The sequence below is a fragment of the Rana temporaria genome, chromosome 5 (assembly GCF_905171775.1).
Source record: "Rana temporaria chromosome 5, aRanTem1.1, whole genome shotgun sequence".
NCBI lineage: Eukaryota > Metazoa > Chordata > Amphibia > Anura > Ranidae > Rana > Rana temporaria.
Genome location: NC_053493.1, coordinates 26,675,427 through 26,699,252, shown reverse-complemented (window position 1 = coordinate 26,699,252; position 23,826 = coordinate 26,675,427). Strand labels below are relative to the sequence as shown.

At 46.8% G+C, this 23,826-nt stretch overlaps 1 protein-coding gene across 1 annotated transcript in view; it reads left to right on the top strand.

Annotated features, from left to right (window-relative positions):
- The window catches only part of C1GALT1 (core 1 synthase, glycoprotein-N-acetylgalactosamine 3-beta-galactosyltransferase 1), a 35,791-nt gene extending 19,234 nt beyond the window's left edge, over positions 1–16,557 (top strand). Inside the window, exon 3 of the mRNA XM_040352285.1 lies at positions 16,068–16,557. Within this exon, the coding sequence (XP_040208219.1) occupies positions 16,068–16,256 (189 nt within the window). The 3' untranslated portion in view covers positions 16,257–16,557. The remainder of the gene's footprint in view (positions 1–16,067) is intronic.
- Positions 16,558–23,826: the final 7,269 nt, after the last annotated feature.

Sequence of the window (23,826 nt, the reverse complement as noted above, 5' to 3'; positions counted from 1 at the left end):
GAAAGTATTGCAACGATCGCCATTTTATTCTCTAGGGTGTTAGGATAAAAAATATATATAATGTTTGGGGGTTCTAATTAGAGGGAAGAAGATAGCAGTGAAAATAGTGAAAAATGGCATTAGAATTGCTGTTTAACTTGTAATGCTTAACTTGTAATACCAACGGCCACCACCAGATGGCGTCGGCTCAAAAAAAAAAATATATATATATTTTTTTTTTTGCCCACCTTCCAAGCCAAGTTGCCAGGACACTATTTCTAGTCGCCATGGCGACCGGGATTTGTCGAGCCCTGTTATACACGGTGGAACCTGGGATTATGAGCATAATCCGTTCCAGGAGAATGCTTGTAATCCAAAGTACTCGCATATAAAAGCGAGTTTCCCCATTGAAGTCAATGGAAAAGAAAATAATTTGTTCCGCATTGACTTCAATGACATGCAATACCACATTCGGCCAGAGGTGTGGGGGGGGCGCCGGAGAGCCTCGGGAAAGGCCAGAGGACACCTTTGCTGACCTTGGAAACGGAGTATTTCTGTGTCTTTCTGAGCATTTCCAAATGGCACCGATCGGCTCTGGCGCCCCCCACCTCAGGCCAAACGCCTGAATCCTACTTGTTTTGGGAGACAACACTCGCAAACCGAGTTAGGATTTTTAAAAATACAGCGCTCGTATTGCGAAAACGCTTGTTAACCGCTTTACTCTCAATCTGAGGTTCCAGTGTGTGTGATTATATATATATATATATATATATATATATATATATATATATATATATATATATATACATACATACATACATACATACATACATACATACATACACACACACACACACACACACACACACACACACACACACACACACACACACACACACACACACACACACACACGCATGCATGCATGCATGCATGCATGCATGCACATACGCACACTGGAGTGACTAGCCTCAGGTGTTGAATAGAGAAGAATAAAAACCTTCTACATAAGTTGCACATGTTTATCTGTGATCAGCTATGTGCAAAGGACACAGCAATCACAGAGCGTGCCAAATGCGCGCAGGGGGCGTGGTTCCGGGAGGGCATCCAAGGATGCCCTCTCAGGAAAACTGAGTCACGCTGTAGCTGTCTGTCGGCTATACCGCAGTAAGGAAGTAGTTTGTAAACCCTCTCATACACCCAGTGAAGTGACTGGCCTCAGATGATACACAGAGATTAAACAAATCCTCCTACATGCATTTTACTTGTTTATCTGCAGTCTTCTCTTTTCTACATTCCTTCAAAAGTAAAGATTTTAGATGGTATCCTTCATCTGTCAGGAGCACAGAGGGGAGGGTGGAGAGCTGCTGTTGGACCCCTTTCACACTGAGGCGCTATAGCGCTAAAAGTGGTGCCTGCAAAGCGCCCTGAAAGAGCGATTCCATTCACTCCAGTGTGAAAGCCAGAGGACTTTCACACTGGAGCAGTGCGCTGGGCAGGGCCTCGGAAAAAGTCCTGCCAGCAGCTTCTTTGCAGCACATTAGGAGTGGTGAACTCCCCGCTTCTAAAGCGCCCCTGCCCATTGAAATCAATGGGCAGAACCGACTGGGGCTCTTTTAACCCTTTTTTGGCCACTGGTGGAGGTTAAAAGCGCCGCAAAAACTACGGTAAAACGATGCTAAAAATAGTGACGCCGGGCGCTTTTAGTGCGGGATTCCAGCTGTAAAAAGTCCGCCGTGAAAACCGAGAACCTGCTCTGTAACTTTTTTCCCCCTACACACGTCCGGGTTTCTTGACAGGAAAACTGCCATGAGAGCTTTGGTCAGGAATCCCGGCCGTGTGTATGCTCCATCGCAGTGTTTCTCATATTAAAACTTCTGGGTTAAAAACCGCTGGGAATCCCGGCGGGAAAAAAGAGAGCTGGCTTTTTTTTTTTCTCCATTTTTTCCAACAGGAAAACCAGTCGTGTGCACAGGCTTGAGAGCTCTTGTACAATGTGTGAGAGCTGATTGGAGGAAAGGGACATACCCCCCTTCACACTTGGCACCCAGGAATGAGGGAAGGATGCAGAGCTGTGTTGTGAATAGCCAAGCTGTGTGCTGAGCTCTCCTCTCCATCACAAATGGAAGCGATTCAGTTCGCATGCGCCGCGCTTTATAAGTTTTTTCATTCATTCATTCAAATGTATCTCTGGTATCCTGAAAACTTGTCGGTAGGAATGGGCTTGGGTATGTTCGGGATCCCGCCAGGAAGCCGACACTGCACACCGCCAATCACAGGCAGGAAGATATTTCCTGGTCCGCAACTGCCCAGATCGGGAAATGTTTTGCTGCCTGTCATTGGCTGTGTGCAGTGCCGGCTTCCTGGTGGGATCCCGAACACACCCGAGCCCATCTCTACTTGTCAGAAGTGGCTCGTGCTGATAACATAGGAATGAAGCAACCGAGAGAAATTACACTTCCCGCTTTGGAGATAAGTAAACATTCTGTGCCTTTTCCCCAGACGGAGATTTACACCCACGTTGACTGTCATTCATTAACTCAGCTTAGTGCTGTTGTAGATGTGTGTGTGTGTGTGTGTGTGTGTGTGTGTGTGTGTGTGTATTCAGGTGTACTTATAAGGAGGAGAAATCTCCAGCTGGGGTTCATGTCACAGCATGAAGTATTGAAGTATCTACAGCTCTTCTTTATGGCCTGTCTGCAGCCACACACAGGTTATCCGGAGTTACAATTCACCTTCAAGTAGCCAGAACATTGGAATGTGCAGCCAAGCTTACCTAGGAAAGAAAGCTTTGTCCTTCGGAGTGCCGTCTTGGCTGCAGTTCAACCCTCTGCCGAGTAAGCAAACTGTGCAAGAAATTAGATTCTCCGTTCTTTGTGCCGTTTTCGGGTGTGCCGAAAGTTTGGTTGTGTAAAAGGAAAATAATCTGCATTTTACTTAGGCTGCAATCTTCCGCTGGCCGCTAAGTGGCGTTTCGTGTTTTACTCGCAACGAATATGCAAATGAGCAGATCCGCCGATTCAGAAACGAACGCCCGCCCGTCGCTTTTTTCCGACGCATAGTTACCCCTGCTATATGTGGCGTATCCTATGTTAAGTATGGCCGAGTTTTGAATTTTACGTCGTTCGCGAATACGGATGGACGTAATTTACGTTCACGCCGAAACCAATGACGTCCTAGCGACGTCATTGGGAGCAATGCACGCTGGCAAATTTAGCCGGTTGCGCATTTAAATCGGCGAGGGGACGCGCCTGATTTAAATACTACACTCCCCCTAGCCGCGGAATTTGAATTCCGCCGGGGGATTTACGGTCCGCCGGCGCAAGTTTGGAGGTAAGTGCTTTCTGAATACAGCACTAGCCTTTCAAACTTGCGCAGGCGGATTGAAAATCAGATAGATTACGCAGATCTAAAGATCCGCTAATCTATCTGAATCTACCCCCTTGTCTTCAGATATACCAAAACCATGTAGTGCAAGGGCCTGCCTGATTGCATACAAATTGAAACTCGAATGCCTCGTACACACAATCGGACATTCCGACAGCAAAAGTCCGATGTGAGCTTTTTGGTCGGAAATTCCTACCGTGTGTAGGCTCCATCGGACTTTTGCTGTCGGAATTTCCGCCAACAAAAGATTAAGAGCTGGTTCTCTATTTTTCCAACGGAAAAAGTGAAAATCCGTTCGTCTGTATGCAATTCCGACGTGCAAAAAAACACGCATGCTCAGAATCAAGCAGAAGAGCCGAACTGCCTATTGAACTTCATAGATCTCGGCTCATCGTAAGATTTGTGTGTGCAACACAAGTTTGAGCCAACATTCCATCAGAAAAAATCCACGGTTTTCTTGTCGGAATTTCCGATCGTGTGTACGGGGCATTAAAGGGGTTGTAAACCCTCGTGTTTTTTCACCTTGGTGCATCCTATGCATTAAGGTGAAAAAACTTCTGACACTGACCGTCTGTTCGTTCCCTCAGCGGAGAAGCGATGTACCTCTCTGCCCGGGTTCTCGGCTCTTGATTGGATAGATTGATAGCAGCGCAGCCATTGGCTCCCGCTGCTGTCAATAAAATCCAATGACTCAGGGGGCGGGGCCGAGTCCGGCATTCTGTGTCTATGCATGAAAACGATGAACTCGGGTGCGCGCCCGCAAGGTGACCCTCCCAGGAGATCGCTTCTCCTAGGGGGTTTACTGATGTGGGGAGGAGCCGCGAGCGTTGCCGGGGTACCCCAGGAGAGGAGGATCGGGGCAACACTGTGCAAAACGAACTGCACAGTGGAGGTAAGTATTTGTTGTTTAACCACTTAAGCCCCGGACCAATATGCTGCTAAATGCCCAAAGGCGTTTTTACAATTCGGCACTGTGTCGCTTTAACAGACAATTGCGCGCTCGTGCGACGTGGCTCCCAAACAAAATTGGCGTCCTTTTTTCCCCACAAATAGACCTTTCTTTCGGTGGTATTTGATCACCTCTGCGGTTTTTATTTTTTGCGCTATAAACAAAAATAGAGCGACAATTTTGAAAAAAATTCAATATTTTCTACTTTTTGCTATAATAAATATCCCCCAAAAACATATATAAAAAAACATATTTTTTTTCCTCAGTTTAGGCTGATACGTATTCTTCTACCTATTTTGGGGGGGAAAATCGCAATAAGCGTTTATCCGGTTGGTTTGCGCAAAATTTATAGCGTTTACAAAATAGGGGATAGTTTTATTGCATTTTTATTAATTTTTTTTTTTTTTTTTTTTTTTTTTACTACTATTGGCGGCGATCAGCGATTTTTTTTCGTGACTGCGACATTATGGCGGACAATTTTGACACATTTTTGGGACCATTGTCATTTTCACAGCAAAAAATGCATTTAAATTGCATTGTTTATTGTGAAAATGACAGTTGCAGTTTGGGAGTTAACCACAGGGGGCGCTGAAGGAGTTGGGGTTCACCTAGTGTGTGTGTTTACAACTGTAGGGGGGTGTGGCTGTAGGTCTGACGTCATCTATTGTGTCTCCCTGTAAAAGGGATCACACGATCGATGCAGCCGCCACAGTGAAGCACAGGGAAGCCGTGTTTACATACGGCTCTCCCCGTTCTTCAGCTCCGGGGAGCGATCGCGACGGAGCGGCTATAAACGAATAGCTGCGCCGTCGTCCCGGATCGCTCCCTGCGGGAATCCGACCACCGCATGTAGCGGGGGGGCTCCCGATCGGACCCCCGACCCACGTCTAGGCAGGGACGTACCTGTACGCCCATTTGCCTGTACGTGCCATTCTGTGGACGTACATATACATGCGGCGGTCGGGAAGTGGTTAAAATAAATGAGGGTTTACAACCCCTTTAACCACTTTACCCCTAGAAGGATTTACCCCCTTCCTGACCAGAGAACTTTTTGCCATTCGGCACTGCATCGCTTTAGCTGACCATTGCGCGGTCGTGCGACACTGTACCCAAACACAATTAAATGAAGGGATTTATTTTTTTCTTCCTGTGTAGCAAGTTGTTTTCCTTCTTTGGGATCAGCGGTTGGATTTCTAAGAGGCCGGACCTGGTGGACGGAGGTCATTTGTCGGCCTTATCTTTGTAAGCCGGACAGGTTCACATTAAAGGATTTGGCTTCAGACTTTCCGCCTGAGCCTTGTATTAAATCTCATTTACTCCTAAACTCTCCTTTCCTAATGAATCCTCATTACTTACAATGTACTGTACAGTGGATCCTGGGATTACGAGTATAATCCGTTCCAGGAGAATACTTGTAATCCAAAGTACTCGCATATCAGAGAGAGTTTCCCCATTGAAGTCAATGGAAACGAAAATAATTTGTTTCTTTTGACTTCAATGGCATGCAATACCGCATGCGGCCAGAGGTGTGGGGGGGGGGGGTCAACGGAGAGCCTCGGAAACGGCCGTAAAGGCCAGAGGACACATTGGCAAACCTCGGAAAGACTTCGTTCCAAACGGCGCCGCTCGACTCCGACGCCCCCCACCTCAGGCCAAACGCGGTACTGCACACTGCTTTGGCCTGAATCCTGCTCGTGTTGTGAGACAACACTCGCAAACCAAGTTAGGATTTTTTTAAATACAGTGTTCATATTGCGAAACGCTCGTTAACCGCGTTACTCGCAATCCGAGGTTCCACTGTATATGTAAAAGATTACGGATGAGCGACGCTTTCCCTTTAGTCTTGCACCGTTGTACGGGTTCCTCTCTGCTGTGCATTATAAGCAGCAGCAAGTCCAATAGTCTGCCTATTTTTCTGGCTAGAGGACATCCAGCATCTAGTCTTTCAGCCCCATCCCGACTGTCCCTGGAACTTCCCTTTCATTCATTGGAATTCAGTTCTTTCAGTCATGGAGGTTCATGCTGACATGTGGGCATTACTTAGGGGTGGTATGAATGCAAATAGTCTCCTGTCGTGGGAATTACGGGGCTCAGGTAAGTATAAGGGGGCGCTGCTGCAATAAAGGTTTTTCAGCTTAATGCATTAAGGTGAAAAATGCAGAGGTTTAACAACCCCTTTCTGCTTTAATGCCTTGCCACTGGGAGACCTACCAGTACATCGCCGGACTTTGGTTTTACCGGGATGATGCCTGCAGGTATCCTTTTTTTTTATTTATTTATTTAGAGCTGGCGGAGCACTTTCTACTTAAAGCAATCCTAGCAGCTAATTGGCCACTGGATTGCTTTTACAAGCGGTCCACCCCTCCCACCACCTTCCTAGGCTCTCCCATCCCACTGGGTAACCTGAGATTGCAGCATGGAGTACCCCAATGGGGAGCCCGAGACTGAAGCCGGCGCTTCCGCCAGCTGACCATAGAGCTGATCAGGGACTGGAACGGCCCCGATCAGTTTTTTTTTCCGACCATTAAGACGAAGTGAAAAGTATGTTGTCACTTTCGGTTACACTGATTTAAGGGCAGAGGAGACATTTGGGGTCAAATGGACCCCAGATTTCTCAGTAAAGAGGACCCTTCACTGCCTGTTACTATCACAAGGGATGTTTACGTTCTTTGTTAGAACAATAAAGGTGATAAATATAAAAAGAGGTCCAGTGTAAAAATAAAAAATCAATACATTTAAAAGCGGTGTTAAAATGTAAATTTGTAAATTGTAAAAAAAAATGCATATGATACCTGCCCCTAACTTTTCTATACTTCATTTTTGAGGAACTACCCCATATTTCACATACGTAAACGGTAATCGCACCACACATGTGACATCAGATCGGGAGCAATACATATGGCAGGGCTCAAAATTTCAAGTCCTGAGCTACTAGCCAGGCCTCAAGAGTTACTCGCCACCAGTTGCCCCACCTAATTCATACACTGCCCTGCGCCTAATTGCACCCGTAAACACGCCCTAGTAGATTATCTCATGGAATGACAATGTTTTATGCAGAATCAAGTTACAAACTTAAATATTACCAACAACAACTTTAACAAAATGGGACAGGACACTGGAGGCAGACCAGAGGGACAGGGCACTGGGGCAGATCAGAGGGACAGGGCACTGGGGGCAGACCAGAGGGGCAGGGCACTGGGGGCAGACCAGAGGGGCAGGGCACTGGGGGCAGACCAGAGGGGCAGGGCACTGGGGGCAGACCAGAGGGACAGGGCACTGGGGCAGATCAGAGGGACAGGGCACTGGGGGCAGACCAGAGGGGCAGGGCACTGGGGGCAGACCAGAGGGACAGGGCACTAGAACTGGGTCTCTTCCCCATTCTCTTGCTGTCTCCTCTGCAACTCCCATCCATCCTCTCTCTCTCTCCCATTCATCTCATCATCAGGAGTCTGTGTGTGCGGCTCCACGCTTGCATGTCCCCACTTCCCCCTTTTATTCAGGCTGGCAGAGAGGAGAGGAGCTGCAGCACAGCGGGAGGGAGTACAATCCAGCGCTGAGATCCACACAACTGCACAGCCATTGACACCATAGCACAGCGCACACTGACAGCGCACAGCACACATTGAGACCAGTCTGTTCACAGTGCTCAGGCTAAACTGTTGGACACTTACATAGAGCACAAGGAGAAGAAAACTGCACAAACTAGAAGGCTGCCGCTCTCATGTCAGGGCAACTTTCAGTGAGCGCTGCACCGGAGTGGTCATTTTTGCAATCCTCCACCTCACTCATTACTTTCTGCTCTCCAGCTACATTGTTCGGGGCCCGGGGGAGGGGGGCATACTCAGAGAGGTCATACTGTTAGGTCCCATGGCTTAATGAGAATTGTAAGGAGAGCACCTGTGTACTGCTCTGCCTGTGCGCGGCTCACCAGACTACTTTTCCCGAGCATGCACCTTTCCTCTTCGGCCGCCAATCTCATCTGGACTCTAAGTGTAGGCACAGATTGGAGGGAGATTGGTCATGCAGCCCTGGCATCACTCGCCCCCAGCTTAAATCCACTCGCCAAATGCTAGTAGGCGAGTGGAAATTTTGAGGGCTGCATATAGCACCAGTTCTCCTAAGATGATAACCTTTAAAGGCTTTTAAAGCATTGTCTATGGATAATACAATGTAGCTTGTCGCCGTCCCACAGACATGCGCAGTTTTAAACCCATTCAATTTTTGGTATCTATATACTCGGTGTAACATCTCTTATATTTTTTACCAAACAATTGGATGTTTTTGTGCACTAAAATTAATTAAATTGTAATATTTCCAAAACAATGGTGTTTGAAACAAATGATGTGCCTATACCGTGTGACACAAAAAAATTGCAACACCCACAATTTTATTTTCTAGGGCCTCTGCTTTAAAGCTTTTTTCTAGCAAAAAAAAACACTGATAATTACATGTAAGTGACAGAAAAAGGCCCGGTCTACAAGTGGTTAAACGTTCCTCTCAGGTGGCCCTTGCAGCAGACCTGTCTGTCCAGTTCTTTTCGGGCCATTATGCACATATTTCCTGCTATATATAGGAAGGAGTAGGGATACACCCGGCAATATCCCTGACACACCTCATTCTCTAATCCATCACTGCTTTACAATTAGTCTGCAAGAGCAGAACTAATACAGGCAATGGACTGGAAATACTTCTTTACACTGAACTATACCGGGTGGTGGTGGGAGTTGGCTATACCGGGTGGTGGTGGTGGGAGTTGCCTATACCGGGTGGTGGTGGGAGTTGCTACAGCTTGGTCATCCAGTTCTGGGGGGTCCATGGACATCCTCCCTGAATCCTGCCTCCTGGGGGCGCGCGCATCAGGCGCACTCTGACCCAGGGTTGCCACCTCATCCCTTTAATTCAGGACACATATTAATTACACAGGTTCGGTGGCTGATTAAGGTGGTAATTAAACTAATTTGGTGCCTTATCTGCATTAATTCAACCTCAGAACCTGTGTAATTAATGTGTCGTGGATTAAAGGGATGATGTGGCAACCCTACTGTGACCGCTGTCTTCTTTGGACATAGCTGATCACAGATTGGGGCCCTTTACCATGTGATCGGCTGTGTCCAATCACAGCTGGTCACATGTAGACATACTTGAAGGTCATTGGCAGTCCTTTCCTCACGTACCGCTGTGTCTGTATGAGGAAGAGAGAGACAATAACCAGCAAGGCTGTCAGTACATTGTTTACACTGATAATCGGGGCAGCCCTATGTGTGCCTCTCATTGCAGCCTATCATTGCAGCCTATCAGCGCCTATCATTGCAGCCTATCAGCGAAGAAGAAAAATTACTTATTTGCAACATTTTATAACTTTTCAAAATTTTCAGTCTTTTTTTTTTTATTATTATTATTATTATTATTATTATTATTATTATTATTAATATTTAATTAGCAAAAAAAACCAGTGGCGATTTAAGTACCATTTAAAAAAAACCTATCTGTCTCCAAAAAATTATAAAAATGTAATTTGGATACAGTGTTGCATGACCGGTGGTATTGAAGTGGTTAAAGTGAACCTAACCCGGCCTGAAATATTTTACTGCGTTTTTAAGACCTAAATATCAGATGTAATTTCAGCAATCAAAAACTTGTAAAAAAGTCGCCGTCATGCTAAGTTGTGTCCAGGGGCGTAAATAGAAATCACAGGGCCCCATAGCAAAATGTTGTATGGGGCCCCCCCCCGGATTTACTTCCTTTGCCGCCCCAAGGCCGGGTCCTTCAATGACGCCCCCCCCCGCCCAAAAAAAACTAAAAGTCCCCCAACCCTGAAAGCGCACGGAAAAATCATACGGGTGGACCTACATATAAAATGTATAAGGATTGAGGGGTGAGCTGTGTATGGGGGAATTTAAGGGTGATCTGTGTACAGTGTGCAGGATTTAGGGGTGATCTGTGCACATGCAAGTACCCTCCTTCCCAAGTACAGAGCTCTCCTCTCCCCATCAATACACATTCCTCTGGCATCAACCCCCCTTCTTCCCCCTTTCAGTAGTGAGCATTCCGGTCACCCAACTAACATCAGAGATGGGCTGCAGAAGAGAAGCTGTAACTCACTGCATGTCCGTGGAGCATAGGGTGACCACGTGTCCCGGATTGCCCGGGACAGTCCCACATTTTGCAGGTCTGTCCCAGGCACCTTCATTCCAGGACAATACAGTGTCCCGGAATGAAACTGACACAGCCACCCCCCCGGCCAATCTTATGACCCCAAAAAAGGCCGTCACATCACTGCTTTACTCACTGACGGTACTTGCCCTGGCTGGGAATGCCTGGAGGAGCACAATCCCGCCCCCTGCTTGTGATTGGAGAAATCATAAATCCCACCTGATTTTTGGGAGGGGGGGGGGGGGGTGTACCTGAATGGTAGTTTGGAAATGTGGTCACCCTAGTGGAGCAGCTCCTGTCTGTGTACACCCCCCACCCCTTCCCCCCCTCCCCTCTCTGCTTTCACATAGAGATAGATAGACAATGTGTTTTGTAGAGCAGAGAGGGTTCTAAACGGCTGTCGGGAGGAGAGCGCTGTCACTTGTAAATACAGCAGCGCTTCTGTATTGACAAGTGACAGTAGAGAGGATTTTTTCACCCCTGTGTTGCCGCAGCGCCCAGGGCTGCTGTTAGAAATCACGGGGCCCCGTACAGCCTACCTGACAGGGCCCCCCTAAAAAAATATCAAAACAAATATTTTTGCTAACAATACACCACAAAAATCATTTTTAACATACACAAGCACAAAAAAAACGTATAAACTTACAGGGGAACTGGGCTAAATATACAACAGGAAAGACAATTCCCCTCTTCCTTCCCCATCAGAGTTTCTGTCTCTCTTCTGGTGCTTTGCAGGGGTTAAAGAAGGATCCCGAGGTGGAGCATCTTGCTACTGCTGCTTGTGCGGGTGGGATATGTACTGCGCCAATCACATGGGATGAATAGGAGAAGAGGGTCAGCAGGGATTGGCGCAGTACACAGTACACATCTCACCCACACAAGCAGCAGTAGTAAGATGCTCCACCTCGGGGTCCTTCCTTAAGCCCTAAAAAAAAAATGGGGTGGGAATGAGAATCATGGGGTAGGGGAGAAAAAGGGGGGGAGTAAAAGTGGGGGTGGGTATGAGATGGGGCAGATAGATCGCTGTCAAGGAGACTGGAGAGGGATAATCAGAGATGGGCATGGGGCATACTCTAAGCTGGTAATAAATAGCCATAGTATAAAAAGTAAATGGGCTGTCTGGCAGGAAGGGGAGAGGGAGTGATCTCCATTGCCTAGTAAAGAAACAGTGTTGGGGGTGTGCAAGGTGGGGGGGGGGGGGGGGTTCCAGACATTTGTAATGTTTGTAGATCCTGGGGGACACACATGTGTAAAGGTAAAGTGTCTGCAGGGAAAAGTCAGGGAAGGGAGGGGGAGAGATAACAAGCATCTGAGAGGAGCAGTGTGACAGGCAAAGATGAATGGATCTGTGTGAGGACGACAGGGAGCAGGACGGCCAGATAGTGTCTGAGGAGGGGAGGAGGATGCCAGGGAGAGAGCATTGCAGACACAGCCAGATAACAGAACTGACCTGTACACTGTAGCAGAAGAGAGCCAACGTGAGGAGACTTGTTACCACTGCTGCCCGAACCTGCTGGGAGGAAACTTCAAAGGCCCCCCATGCACCTAGGACCCCTGGGCAGTTCACAGAAGTGCCTGTGCATTAAGACAGGCAAGCTCTCCCCCGCTCTCACAGTGTCCTGACGAATCTCCCAGCTTTTAGGGAGAGGAAAACAGGCAGCGCTGGGGGGAGACCAGGCACCTATAGGACATAGGAGGATCACATGTGGCTACAACAGGGAGGCAGATCGGTGCGCTGTGACAGAAATATTGCCGACAGGAGGGAGAGAAAAACAGCATCGGTTCTGTAACTGTCACAGCGCACCGATCTGCCTCCCCATCGGCGGGCCCCACTCGGCTGCGGGCCCCATAGCGCCTGCGTGGGTCGCTATGGCGGTAGTTCCGCCACTGGTTGTGTCCTTTTCCAAGCTAACGTGATCTCATCTATAGTATGCACAGAAATGTGGCCGTGCTGACATTTCCTGCTTGTATTGCCTAAAGGAGAATAACACTGCTCTAAAGGAAAACGCAATCCTTCACATTGAGCTTTATGTTCTGTTACATAACATGACCCCCCCTGCAGCATGTGTGTGTGTGTGTGTGTGCAACTTCTCACAAACGGTATCTTGGCTGCTTCTTTGCACGTCTCGGGATCCAGTTTGCTGGAGGTCATACATGCACAGATACGCTGTGAGGACTTCCAGAGATCCCACAGTGCGTCTGCACATGCGTGGGGATCTCCGTCATATCCTGTAGACCCGATAGAGACTCGTGACATGTCTGCACGTGCCCCCAGTAAAGATGGCGAGAGCAAGAGAATGTCACCAGTAGAGCTGGGCGATTTTAGGCAAAAATCTGCGATTTATTTATTTTTTAAACTCGATTCACAATACGAATCGAGGTGTGTGTGTGTGTGTGTGTGTGTGTGTGTGTGTGTGTGTGTTTTTTTTTTTTTTAATTTTTTTTTTTTTTTTTCATGGACACCGCGCCGGTCCTACGTTTTTAGGCGAGGACGCGTCTTCGTCCTAGTCCACGGCGATCCTGGGAAAAGGCCATGGACTAGACCGAAGCCACGACCTCGCCTAAAAAACCCTGCTCGCCACGAGCGTCGTCCGGCCTCGCTGCCTTTTCCCAGGATCACAGCAAGCTGCGGGCAGGATTTTTTAGGCGAGGTCCTGGGCTTCAGCCTAGTCGGCCGCGGTCCTGGAAAAGGCCACGGGCTAGGCCTCGCCTAAAAATCCTGCCCGCAGCTCGCCGCGATCCTGGGAAAAGGGCGAGAGCGGGCTCGCAGCCTTTTCCCAGGATCGATGCGGGCAGGGTTTTTAGGCGAGGCCGCGAAGCGCTGACCTATGGGAGAAAAAATGAAAATCGATTTGGTCAGAATTTGAATCTATTTGCTATCGCAACTCGATTCGAGATTCAAACCAAGTTTTTTTCCAGCCCTAGTCACCAGCACACCTAGGGGGAGAGTTACTAAGACTGGAGCACTCAGAATCTGGTGCAGCTGTGCATGGTAGCCAATCAGCTTCTAACTTCAGCTTGTTCTATTAGGCTGGGTTCACACTACTACACTACTTTCATACTACACTACTTTCATCCTACTTTGCTCTGTGTTCAATGTTTCCCTATGAGAGCGTCTTGTAGCATCCTACACAAGTCGGTCCGACTTTGAAAATGCTCCCTGTACTACTTTTGGTCCTACATTGATCCTACTTCAGGCCCATTGAATATCATTGAAGTCGGACCAAAGTAGTATCCTGTTCATGAAAGTAGGATGGATGTAGGACCAATGTAGCAGAGCAAAGTAGGATGAAAGTAGTGTAGTAGTGTAAACCCAGCCTTAAGCTTTGACAATAAAACCTGGAAGCTGATTTTGGACTCTCCAGTTTTAGTAAATCTCCACCCATGTTTTTCCAGAACGGATCCAAAGCTTTATTTAGCAATCACATAGTTACAGCAGATGGCAAAGTTTTGGAGCCTCGCAGGACCCCAAAACATTGCTACCTGCTGTAACAATGTGATCGCTGAATAAAGCTTTGGAGATCCATGTGCTGGTGACATTCTCTCGCTGTGACTATTTACGGTTCCAGGCGGTGGTCACTTCAGCACCCACTTATATGCACAGACATTTCTACAGGAACATGTCCGTTGGAACCAGTAAAGATGGCGGCTCTGGAGAAGAGGGGCGATGAGAGAACTTCTGCTTTTAACCAACGCAAAGCACTCTCGGCATGTCTACGCATGTGGTCAGATCGTGACGTCATCCTGTATGTAGGCATTAAAGCAGCGCTCCACCCAAAAGGGGAAGCTCCTCTGGTTCGCACCCTCTACTACCAAATTTGGCACTTTTCAGGTGGGGGGAGTGAGCAGGTACCTGATTTTGACAGGTACCCGCTCCCACTTCCTGGTAAAATCACTGCACAGCGATTTATGCCATGTCTGGCCCCTCCTCCTCAGCCCCCCCCACACGCTGCCTTCTGAGGCCTGTGTGTGTCCCAGAAGATGGCGGGACCATTCAGAAAGTGCAGTGCGACTCACGCAGTGGGAAACCATCTTTGGAGCCTGAAGGCTTCACTGCCGGTTGCCCTTATTTGCAATGCCGGCGCCAGCACCCGATGCTGATGGATAAATAAGCTTGGGATGCCAACATTGTGGGATCCCTGGACAGGTAAGTGTCCTTATATTAAAAGTTTGCAGCTACAGTGGAACCTTGGATTACAAGCATTATCCGTTCCAGGAGAATGCTCATAATCCAAAGCTCTCACATGGCAAAGCAAGTTTCCCCATAGAAGTCAATGGAAATGAAAATAGGATTTTATAAAAAAACTGCTTGTATTGCGAAACGCTCGTTAACCGCGTTACTCGCAATCCGAGGTTTACAGTATTTGTAGCTTCTGACTTTTAACTTGTTTTTACAAGCTGGAACTCCGCTTTAAGAACAAAAAATAAATAAAAATGTAACTACTTTAAAGTGATTTTTTTTTTTAATTTATAGTAAATTAACAAACGTGCTATACTTGCCTACTCTGTGCAGTTGGTTTTGCACAGAGCTGCCCAGATCCTCCTCTTCACAGGTTCCTGGCTAGAGCTCCTGGCCCCTTCCTCCCTCCTGTTGAGGGCCCCCACAGCAAGCAGCTTGCTATGGGGGCACCAGAGCAGACACGGAGCTGTGGTTCGGCACCGCCCTCTCTCTCCTGATTGGCTGAGTTTGACAGCAGCGGGAGCCAATAGCGCCGCTGCTGTGTCTGTGCCAATCAGGAGGGAGAGTCCCGGACGGCCAAGGCACTCATGGAGATTGCTGGATAGAGATGGGGTTCAGGTAAGTATTAGGGGGGCTATTGCACACGGAAGGCCTTTTTTATCTTAAGGCAGGAGAGAGGAACTTTAAATGTTCGGCTTTTGAGGCCGGGTTCACATAGGCCGTGGTTTTCAGCTTGGGGTCCAGTGCATTTCTGTTCACAGGTTCAGATCTGATATTTTTGCCTGAATGCGCACCTGAACAGGACCCTTTTTTTTGCCGTCCAGGACATATGTGAATTGTCACCATTGAGAGCCAGTCATTAGGTCAGCACAGTGGTGTAGTGGTTAGCACTTACACCTAGCAGCAAAAGGGTCACTGGTTTGATTCCCGACCACGACACCATCTGCCTGGAGTTTGCATGTTCTCCCTGGGTTTCCTCTGGGTACTCTGGTTTCCTCCCACACTCTAAAAACATGCTGGTAAATTGGCTCCTGTCTAAATTGGCCCTTGTATATGTACCAGCGCGTTGAGATCCTACAGGGTAAATAACAGCGCTATATCAAGATGCCACTCAACTCGCATGTCATGCGAATTGGATGCAGTGAAAACCACATCCAATCCGCACATATGTGAACCCAGTCTACGTTTTTTTTCTTTTCAATGTGAGAACTTATTTTTTCATGGAATTAGTTTGGGACACTCTACAGGTGATGCAGTCTGCACATTTTCTGAACAGATGTTGAGTGAAAATAAGCTGCAGTATATGCCGCATAGGAGTTTATTTTTGTTCAGCAAGTCAAAGTCAGAAGTATACGGTAATTAGTATACGGTAATTAAACAGAAGTATAATTGGTTTCTCTCATTTCTTTCCCATTCCAGGGTCCCGGCTGTTGCTCAGACTTAGCCGTCTCCTTTCACTACGTAGATGCTACAACAATGTACCAGCTGGAGTATCTGGTGCATCACCTCCGTCCCTACGGCTACAAACACAGATACGATCCTGAGACTCAGAGTCCACCCGCGCCGATCGTAAAAGAGGCAGCCGCCAAGGAAGTGAAGACCGAATGAAGGACAAAACGCCTTTCCAGGGAAGATATAAAGTGCACTGAGGTTTTATCTGGAAGAGCCGCGTCTGGCCCCGATCCAACCAAGAGCATTCCAGTGACTATCGCGGGTCGTTTTCTAATTGGACTGACCACACCGATCTGTGCAATGTTCCGGATCCTTTTTTATCTCATTGGTGACATTTCTAAGATCCATTTTGGTGATCATGTGAAGTGGTTCATCACAAGAAACTTTTTGGTTGACAATCATATACTTTGTATATATCTTGTACAAAATATTCAATTCAAGTTAATTTGTTTTCGAATGAATTGTTATGAAGGCATAGCGTGCTTGAGAGAGTCCTCTGACATAAACGGGTAATATATGAGATTGCCTGTAGTTTTGGTGAAGTAATAATGCAGAAAACTAAATGAAAGTAGAACTACAAGTGAAATCAAAAAATGACATAAATGAAGTAATCTGTCATTTTACATAACGGCCCAACTCCTAGAAAACATAAAACGTATCCCTTGTATTGGGGCTGCAGCCACACTGCAAGGGTTAATTGCCTGGTAAGGTCTAGAGCAGGGATATGCAATTAGCGGACTTTCAGCTGTTGCAAAACTACAAATCCCATCATGCCTCTGCCTCTGGGTGTCATGCTTGTGGCTGTCAGTCTTGCTATGCATTATGGCAGGGTTGACAAATTTGCTTGGAATCTAGGAGTCAGCTAAAAAAGTTAGGAGCCAGAAAACGCGCCCCGTCCCGACGAGCTTGCGCGCAGAAGCGAACACATACGTGAGCAGCGACCACATATGTAAACAGTGTTCAAACCACACATGTGAGGTATCGCCGCGATTGGTAGAGCGAGAGCAATAATTCTAGCCCTAGACCTCCTCTGTAACTCAAAACATGCAACCCTGTAGAATTTTTTAAACAACGCCTATGGAGATTTTAAAGGGTAAAAGTTTGTCGCCATTCCACGAGCGGACGTAATTTTGAAGCGTGACATGTTTGGTATCGATTTACTCGGCGTAACATTATCTTTCATAATATTAAAAAAAAAATGGGGATAACTTTACTGTTATCTTATTTTTTAATTAAAAAAAGTGTAATTTTTTCCCAAAAAAGTGCGCTTGTAAGACCGCTGCGCAAATAGGGCGTGACATAAAGTATTGCAACGATCGCCATTTTATTCTCTAGGGTGTTAGGATAAAAAATATATATAATGTTTGGGGGTTCTAATTAGAGGGAAGAAGATGGCAGTGAAAAATAGTGAAAAATGACATTAGAATTGCTGTTTAACTTGTAATGCTTAACTTGTAATACCAACGGCCACCACCAGATGGCGCCAGCTCACAAAAAATATATATATATATTTATATATATATATATATATATATATATATATATATTTATTTTTGGCCCCCCCTTCCAAGCCAAGTCGCCAGGACCCTATTTCTAGTCGCCATGGCGACCTGGCGCCCGGGATTTGTCGAGCCCTGCATCATGGGACTTGTAGTTCTGCAACAGCTGGCGGTCCGCTAATTGCATATCCCTGGTCTAGGGGAGTTCTCAAAGTAGATTTACTTACCCAATCCTCCGCACTGCTAGACCGGTCACTGCAGAATCTTCTCACCCACGCCCCCAGCAGTCTAAGATCCTGACGTCGCCAAGACCAGTCCATAGCCCTGTATTGGAGTGTAACATCAAAGGGGCAGCCCATTGCTGACACGTCATCTGCCAGCAGCATGGAGGATCAGGTTAACACGCTTCTCCTTTCCTGGAGTTGGGCTTTAGGCACCTTTCATGCTGGGGTGGAGGCAGCGGTAAAGCGTAATTTTTAACGGCGCTTTACCGCCATTTTTGTGGAGGTTTTCGGCCTTTAACCCCCGCTAGCAGCCGAAAAAGGGTTAAAACCACCCGCATAGCGGCTCTTTGCTGGTGTTCGGCAACGATGCCCATTGATTTCAATGGGCAGGAGCAGTGGAGGAGCGGTATACACACCGTTCCAGAGATGCCGCTGGCAAGATTTTTTTTTTTTTAACGTTCTGCCAGCGCATCGCCTCAGTGTGAAAGCCAAAAATTAGAAGAAAAGTAGATGGACAGCCGCACACCAAAAAATAACCCTAAAAAGGTAGCCTTTATTTGTGCAAAAGGATAAAAGCACAGCAAGCAGTGGGATATAAATAGCTGACGCGTTTCGCGCAGAGGTCTAGTGCTTAATCATAGCTAAAGTGTGAAAGCCCTCGGGCAGCCATTTTTCAGGCACTTTACAGATTCAATTTTTAGCCCAAAAGCGCCTGAAAAACACCCCAGTTTGAAAGGGGTCTTAAAGTTTAAAGACAATTTTTCTAGTTTTAGATGGAGTGGGGAAGGATTGGAACCCCTGTAATTTTTATCATGAAAATTTGTATTTTTTGGAAGTCAGAGAGGAACTTTAAAGTGGATGTAAACCCGATTCATGAAATCTGACCTAGGCACATATATCTGTACTGTAGTGTTTTTTTTTACTTATCTCTCGCCAAAGTCCTGAGTCCCGTGTTTTTCTGCGGCTCCATTCTTCTGTTATCAGCATGACAAGTTCTCCGACACAGGAGATAAAAGCAGCTGGAAAATTGTGTCGGGGAGGGTGCTATAAATAGACAAGCTCTCTGCAATTCTATTTATAGCACCCTGGAAACACAAGAAAGGCATTCTCCGATTTTAAAAAAAGGAAAAAAAAAAAAAGATTTGGGGGAAAAAGTTAAAATCCATAGAAGAAAAAAAAACACCCAAAAAATATTTATTTTAAATTGGTGGCAGGAGAAAGGCAGTAAAGGTAATACAGGCACCAGAGGCTGCAAAGGACACGGTAGGGGAAGGCTGTTTTGATTTTTTTTGGTGGGGTTAAAACCGTCTGTAATGTGCCAAATCTACAGCACTAGAAAACCGTTTCCTGCACTGAGGAGCTCCAACAATCCGATTCATTAAAAATGAAGACAGACAACGCGCAAATCACTCCCAAGGTTTAGCAAACGCATTTTACACGGCTGTGCTTAACCTCCTGAGACCCGCACTATAGCCGAATGACGGCTACAGCGCGGATCTGAAAATCCAACTAGACGTCAATTGACGTCCGCCCCTTTGGGCGTTCCCCGCGCGCGCTCCAGAGCGCGCAGCGGGGAAACTCTGTGTTGGCCGTGTCCCTTGGACACAGCCAATTACAGATCGCCGCGAACGGCCAATCAGAGTGGCCTTTTGCGATGCTATCTGTGCGGCCAATGAGAGATGATCTCATATGTAAACATATGAGATCATCTCTCATTGCCGTTTTACACAGAGACAGCGTCCTGTCTCTGGAGAGGAGACCGATCTGTGTCCCTTGTACATAGGGACATAGATCGGTCACCCCCCTCCCCCCACAGTTAGAACACAATTCAGGGTACACATTTAACCCCTTCCTCACCCCCTAGTGTTAACTCCTTCAATGCCAGTCACATTTTTACAGTAATTAGTGCATATTTATAGCACTGATCGCAGTATAAATGTGAATGGCGCCAAAAATGTGTCAAAAGTGTCCGATGTCTCCGCCATAATGTCGCAGTCACGAAAAAAATGCTGATCGCCGCCATTAGTAATAATAAAAAATAATAATTCTGTCCCCTATTTTGTAAGCGCAATAACATTTGCGCAAACCAGACGGTTCTTGCGATTTTTTTTTTTTTTTTTTTTTTTACCAAAAATATGTAGAAGAATACGTATCGCCTAGACTGAGAAAAAAATGTGTTTTTTTTTAAAAATTGGGCTATTTATTATAGCAACAAGTAAAAAATATTGTTTTTTTTTCAAAATTGTCGCTCTATTTTTGTTTATAGCGCAAAAAATAAAAACCACAGAGGCGATCAAATACCACCAAAAGAAAGCTCTATTTGTGGGGGAAAAAAGGACGTCAATTTTGTTTGGGAGCCACGTCGCACGACCACGCAATTGTCAGTTAAAGTGACGCAGTGCCACAAGCTGAAATTTCACCTGGTCAGGAAGGGGTATATGTGCCCAGTAAGGAAGTGGTTAAGCACAGCCGTGTAAAATGCGTTTGCTAAACCTTGGGAGTGATTTCTGCCTTGTCTGTCTTCATTTTTAATGGATCTGCAATATGGGATTTTTTATTTATATTTTTGCTGGAAGTGCCGCCACTTTTGTTCTACTTGCTTGTGGACCATGCAGGTGCCCAGCTTTACACGACAGCAGAGGATCCCACGGGTGCCTTGGAAGCGGTTTGCCTTTCTAGTCTTCCTTCATTGCATTCCTTTTGCTTGAGGCCCGTACACACACGATCGGACTTTTTGACAACAAACCTCAGACAGATCCGACCGTGTGTACGCTCCATCGGACAAACCTTTTCATCGGACAAATGTTCGCAGTGTGAACAGACAAACTTTCCGGCAACAAATGTCCTACGTCGGCTAATCCGATGGGGTGTACACAAGTCCATCGGACTAAAGTCCAAAGTACTTGCGTGTTTACGCATGCTCAGAACCAACGCTAAAGATCAGACAACAGTAGCAGAAGTTGCCCAAAGGGTGGCGGTAAAGAGCAGAAAAACCACGTAGTATGTCTATTGCGTCAATACGTTCGTGTTCTGCCGCGTGTATGCATACCAAGTTCACGGACAACGCCCTTCGGAGCAAAATCCACGGAAAAGTCAGTTGGAAATCCAATCGTGTGTATAAGGATTAAGTTCCCAGTGCGAGTTACAAGTCTCCAGAGCTCCAGTTTACACATGGCTGTGGACTCTGTGACAGTACTGATTGGCCCAGTGCCATCACATGCTCCTTTATACTTGGACATACCAGGTAGGGTTGTCCCGATACCACTTTTTTAGGACCGAGTACAAGTACCGATACTTTTTTTCAAGTACTCGCCGATACCGAGTACTTGATATGCAGCCATGTCCCCCCACAGATGCAGCCATGTCCCCCCACAGATGCAGCCATGTCCCCCCACAGATGCAGCCATGTCCCCCCACATATGCAGCCACGTCCCCCCACATATGCAGAGATGCCTCCCCACATATGCAGCCATGCCCCCCCCCCACATATGCAGCCATGCCCCCCCACATATGCAGCCATGTCTCCCCATAGCTAGATGCCGCCGCCTAGTTAATCAGCGTGCGGGGAACATTACAGCTTTCATTTGAATAGCTGTCTGTTGCCGCGCCGCGTATAGACACTCCCCCTTGCTCAGGATTGGACGAGTGATCTGCACTTTGATAGACAGATCACTCGTCCAATCCCGAGCAAGGGGGAGTGTCTATACGCGGCGGGGAACAGACAGCTATTCAAATGAAAGCTGTAATGTTCCCCGCACGCTGATTAAATAGGCGGCGGGGGCATTGCGGCGGCGACTGGGGGGGGGGGTTAGTATCGGATCTGGCATCGGGGGCATTTGCGGGAGTACAAGTATCGGTCCTGATACTGGTATCGGTATCGGGACAACCCTAATACCAGGTGTTTCCTTTTGGCTCCAGCTACTGAATGGAGCAGTGGGGGAGCGAAGGAAAGGTGTATGCTGCAGAGAAGGAGAAGAAGATTAAAGCAAGCCTGTTGCTTTGCTCTAAATGAGCACATGTTCACTTTAAGGTAGCTCGCAAATTTCATGCAGTTTTACAACTCGCTAATGGCATGGAATGACCTATGAAGTGAATGCGAGTTGGTAAAGCTTTAGAAGAGCTCAGCCCAGCGTGGTCTTAGATTCCCTCCATGTGATTTCTATTACCCAGAAGTGTGTTTTCTGAATTGCCTTATTTAAATACTTTTAGAGTAAAGTTTTTTTGTTCACCCTGTTGTTGTTTTTTTTATTTTATTTTTCCCTTTGTGTCTGCCTGATATTAATATGAATGTATAACCAAATGCTGGAAGGTGTTGCGATGCAGAGCCCCGCAGTAAGTACACTTACATGGCTCCTGTCCTCACCAGACTTCCCTGTATGTGATTGGAGTATTTTAATGTACGTAAAACAAAATCCGTGGCAGGTCCTCTGAGCCTTTGATATAATGTGCCAGTACACTATTACCCTCTGATGTGCCTTATTCCAGATTAGCGAGGTCCACAATAACTCCCTAGTGCTTCTATAGACCTCCCTAGTGCTTGGGTATAGACCCAAGCATCAGGGAGGTAGTGGAAGGAGGGGGTCGCTGGATAGGTGAGTAGCTGCGGGTTTGGGTAGGGGCCCTTTTCAGAGAACGAATGGGCAAAGTAATAGTGGGACTTTTCAGGTGAACTTGTTTTAAAGGCTAAATTCACCTTTTTCTTTTCTTTCTTTTTTTCTTTCTAAATTCCAGATCCCCTGTGTACCAATATAACATTTAGGGTTGTCTCGATACCACTTTTTTTAAGACTGAGTACAAGTACCGATATGTTTCCCCCCCCCCCCCCCCCCCAAGTACTCGCCGATGCCGAATACCGATACTTTTTTTTTTTTTATTTTTTTTTTTTATAGTATCTTTTTTTATTTTACTATTTTATGTTAATTTTTTATGTTTTTATTCTTTTTTTTTACAATGGTTTCTAAGGGGGGGGAGTGGATGGTGTCAGAGCCAGTTCACACAGGGGCGACCTGTCAGGCGACTCAGCCGCCTGACAAGTCGCGGTCCGCAGTAGTCAATGGAACTGTTCTAATAGGAGCGACGCAAGTCGCTCCGACTTAGAAAAAGGTTCCTGTACGACTTTGGGGGCGATTCGGGGCGACTTGCATTGACTTCAATACAGAAGTCATTTTGCAAGTTGCCTCTCAGGTCGCCTTGAGATCGCCTTGCCGAGTCGCCCCAAAAGTCGTGCCGCCTGTGTGTGAACCGGCTTTCAGTGTGTGTTTTTTTTTTTTTTTTTTTTTTTTTTATTATTATTATTTACAATTTTTTTTTTTTTTTTTTTTTTAAATGCAAATTTAAATTTAAATTTTGTTGGGGGGCATTGGTGAGATATCACGGGTCTTAACAGACCTCTGACATCTTCCCTGTGAGACAGAGAAAGGGACTAAGGACACAGATTCCCCAGTCCCTTTCTCAGCTGCACTGAGGAGACAGAGGCTCCTCTCTATTCATAAACTGAAGCATCGTAAACACAGGTTATGATGTTTCAGTTATATGAATGGACAGAGTCAGTGATCACCGACTCTGTTCATTCGGAAAAGGTAGGAGCAGGGTTTAGCGGCTCCTACCTCCGGAGTGCAGAGGGGGACATGGAGGGTGACACAGAGCAAGGAGGGGGACAGCAACAGCACGGAGGGGGTACACGGAGGGCGGATTGGGAGAGCAGAATAACGGAGGACGACAGCAGCAGCAGCACAGAGGGGGGACGCGGAGGGGTAGAGCAGAATAACGGAGGAGGACAGTAGCGACACAGAGCGCGGAGGGGGAGAGCAGAATAACGGAGGAGGACAGAAGCATGGAGGGGGGAGAGCAGAATAATGGAGGGGGAGAGCAGCACGGATGAACTGGAGGAGGATACAGGGACAGTCAGCTGTGATTGGCGCGGCTTTGGGGGGAGTTACAACCCCCGATCACCGCTGATTTCACTAAAACAGCTGAAAGGGGGGGGGGGGGTTCGGGGAGAAG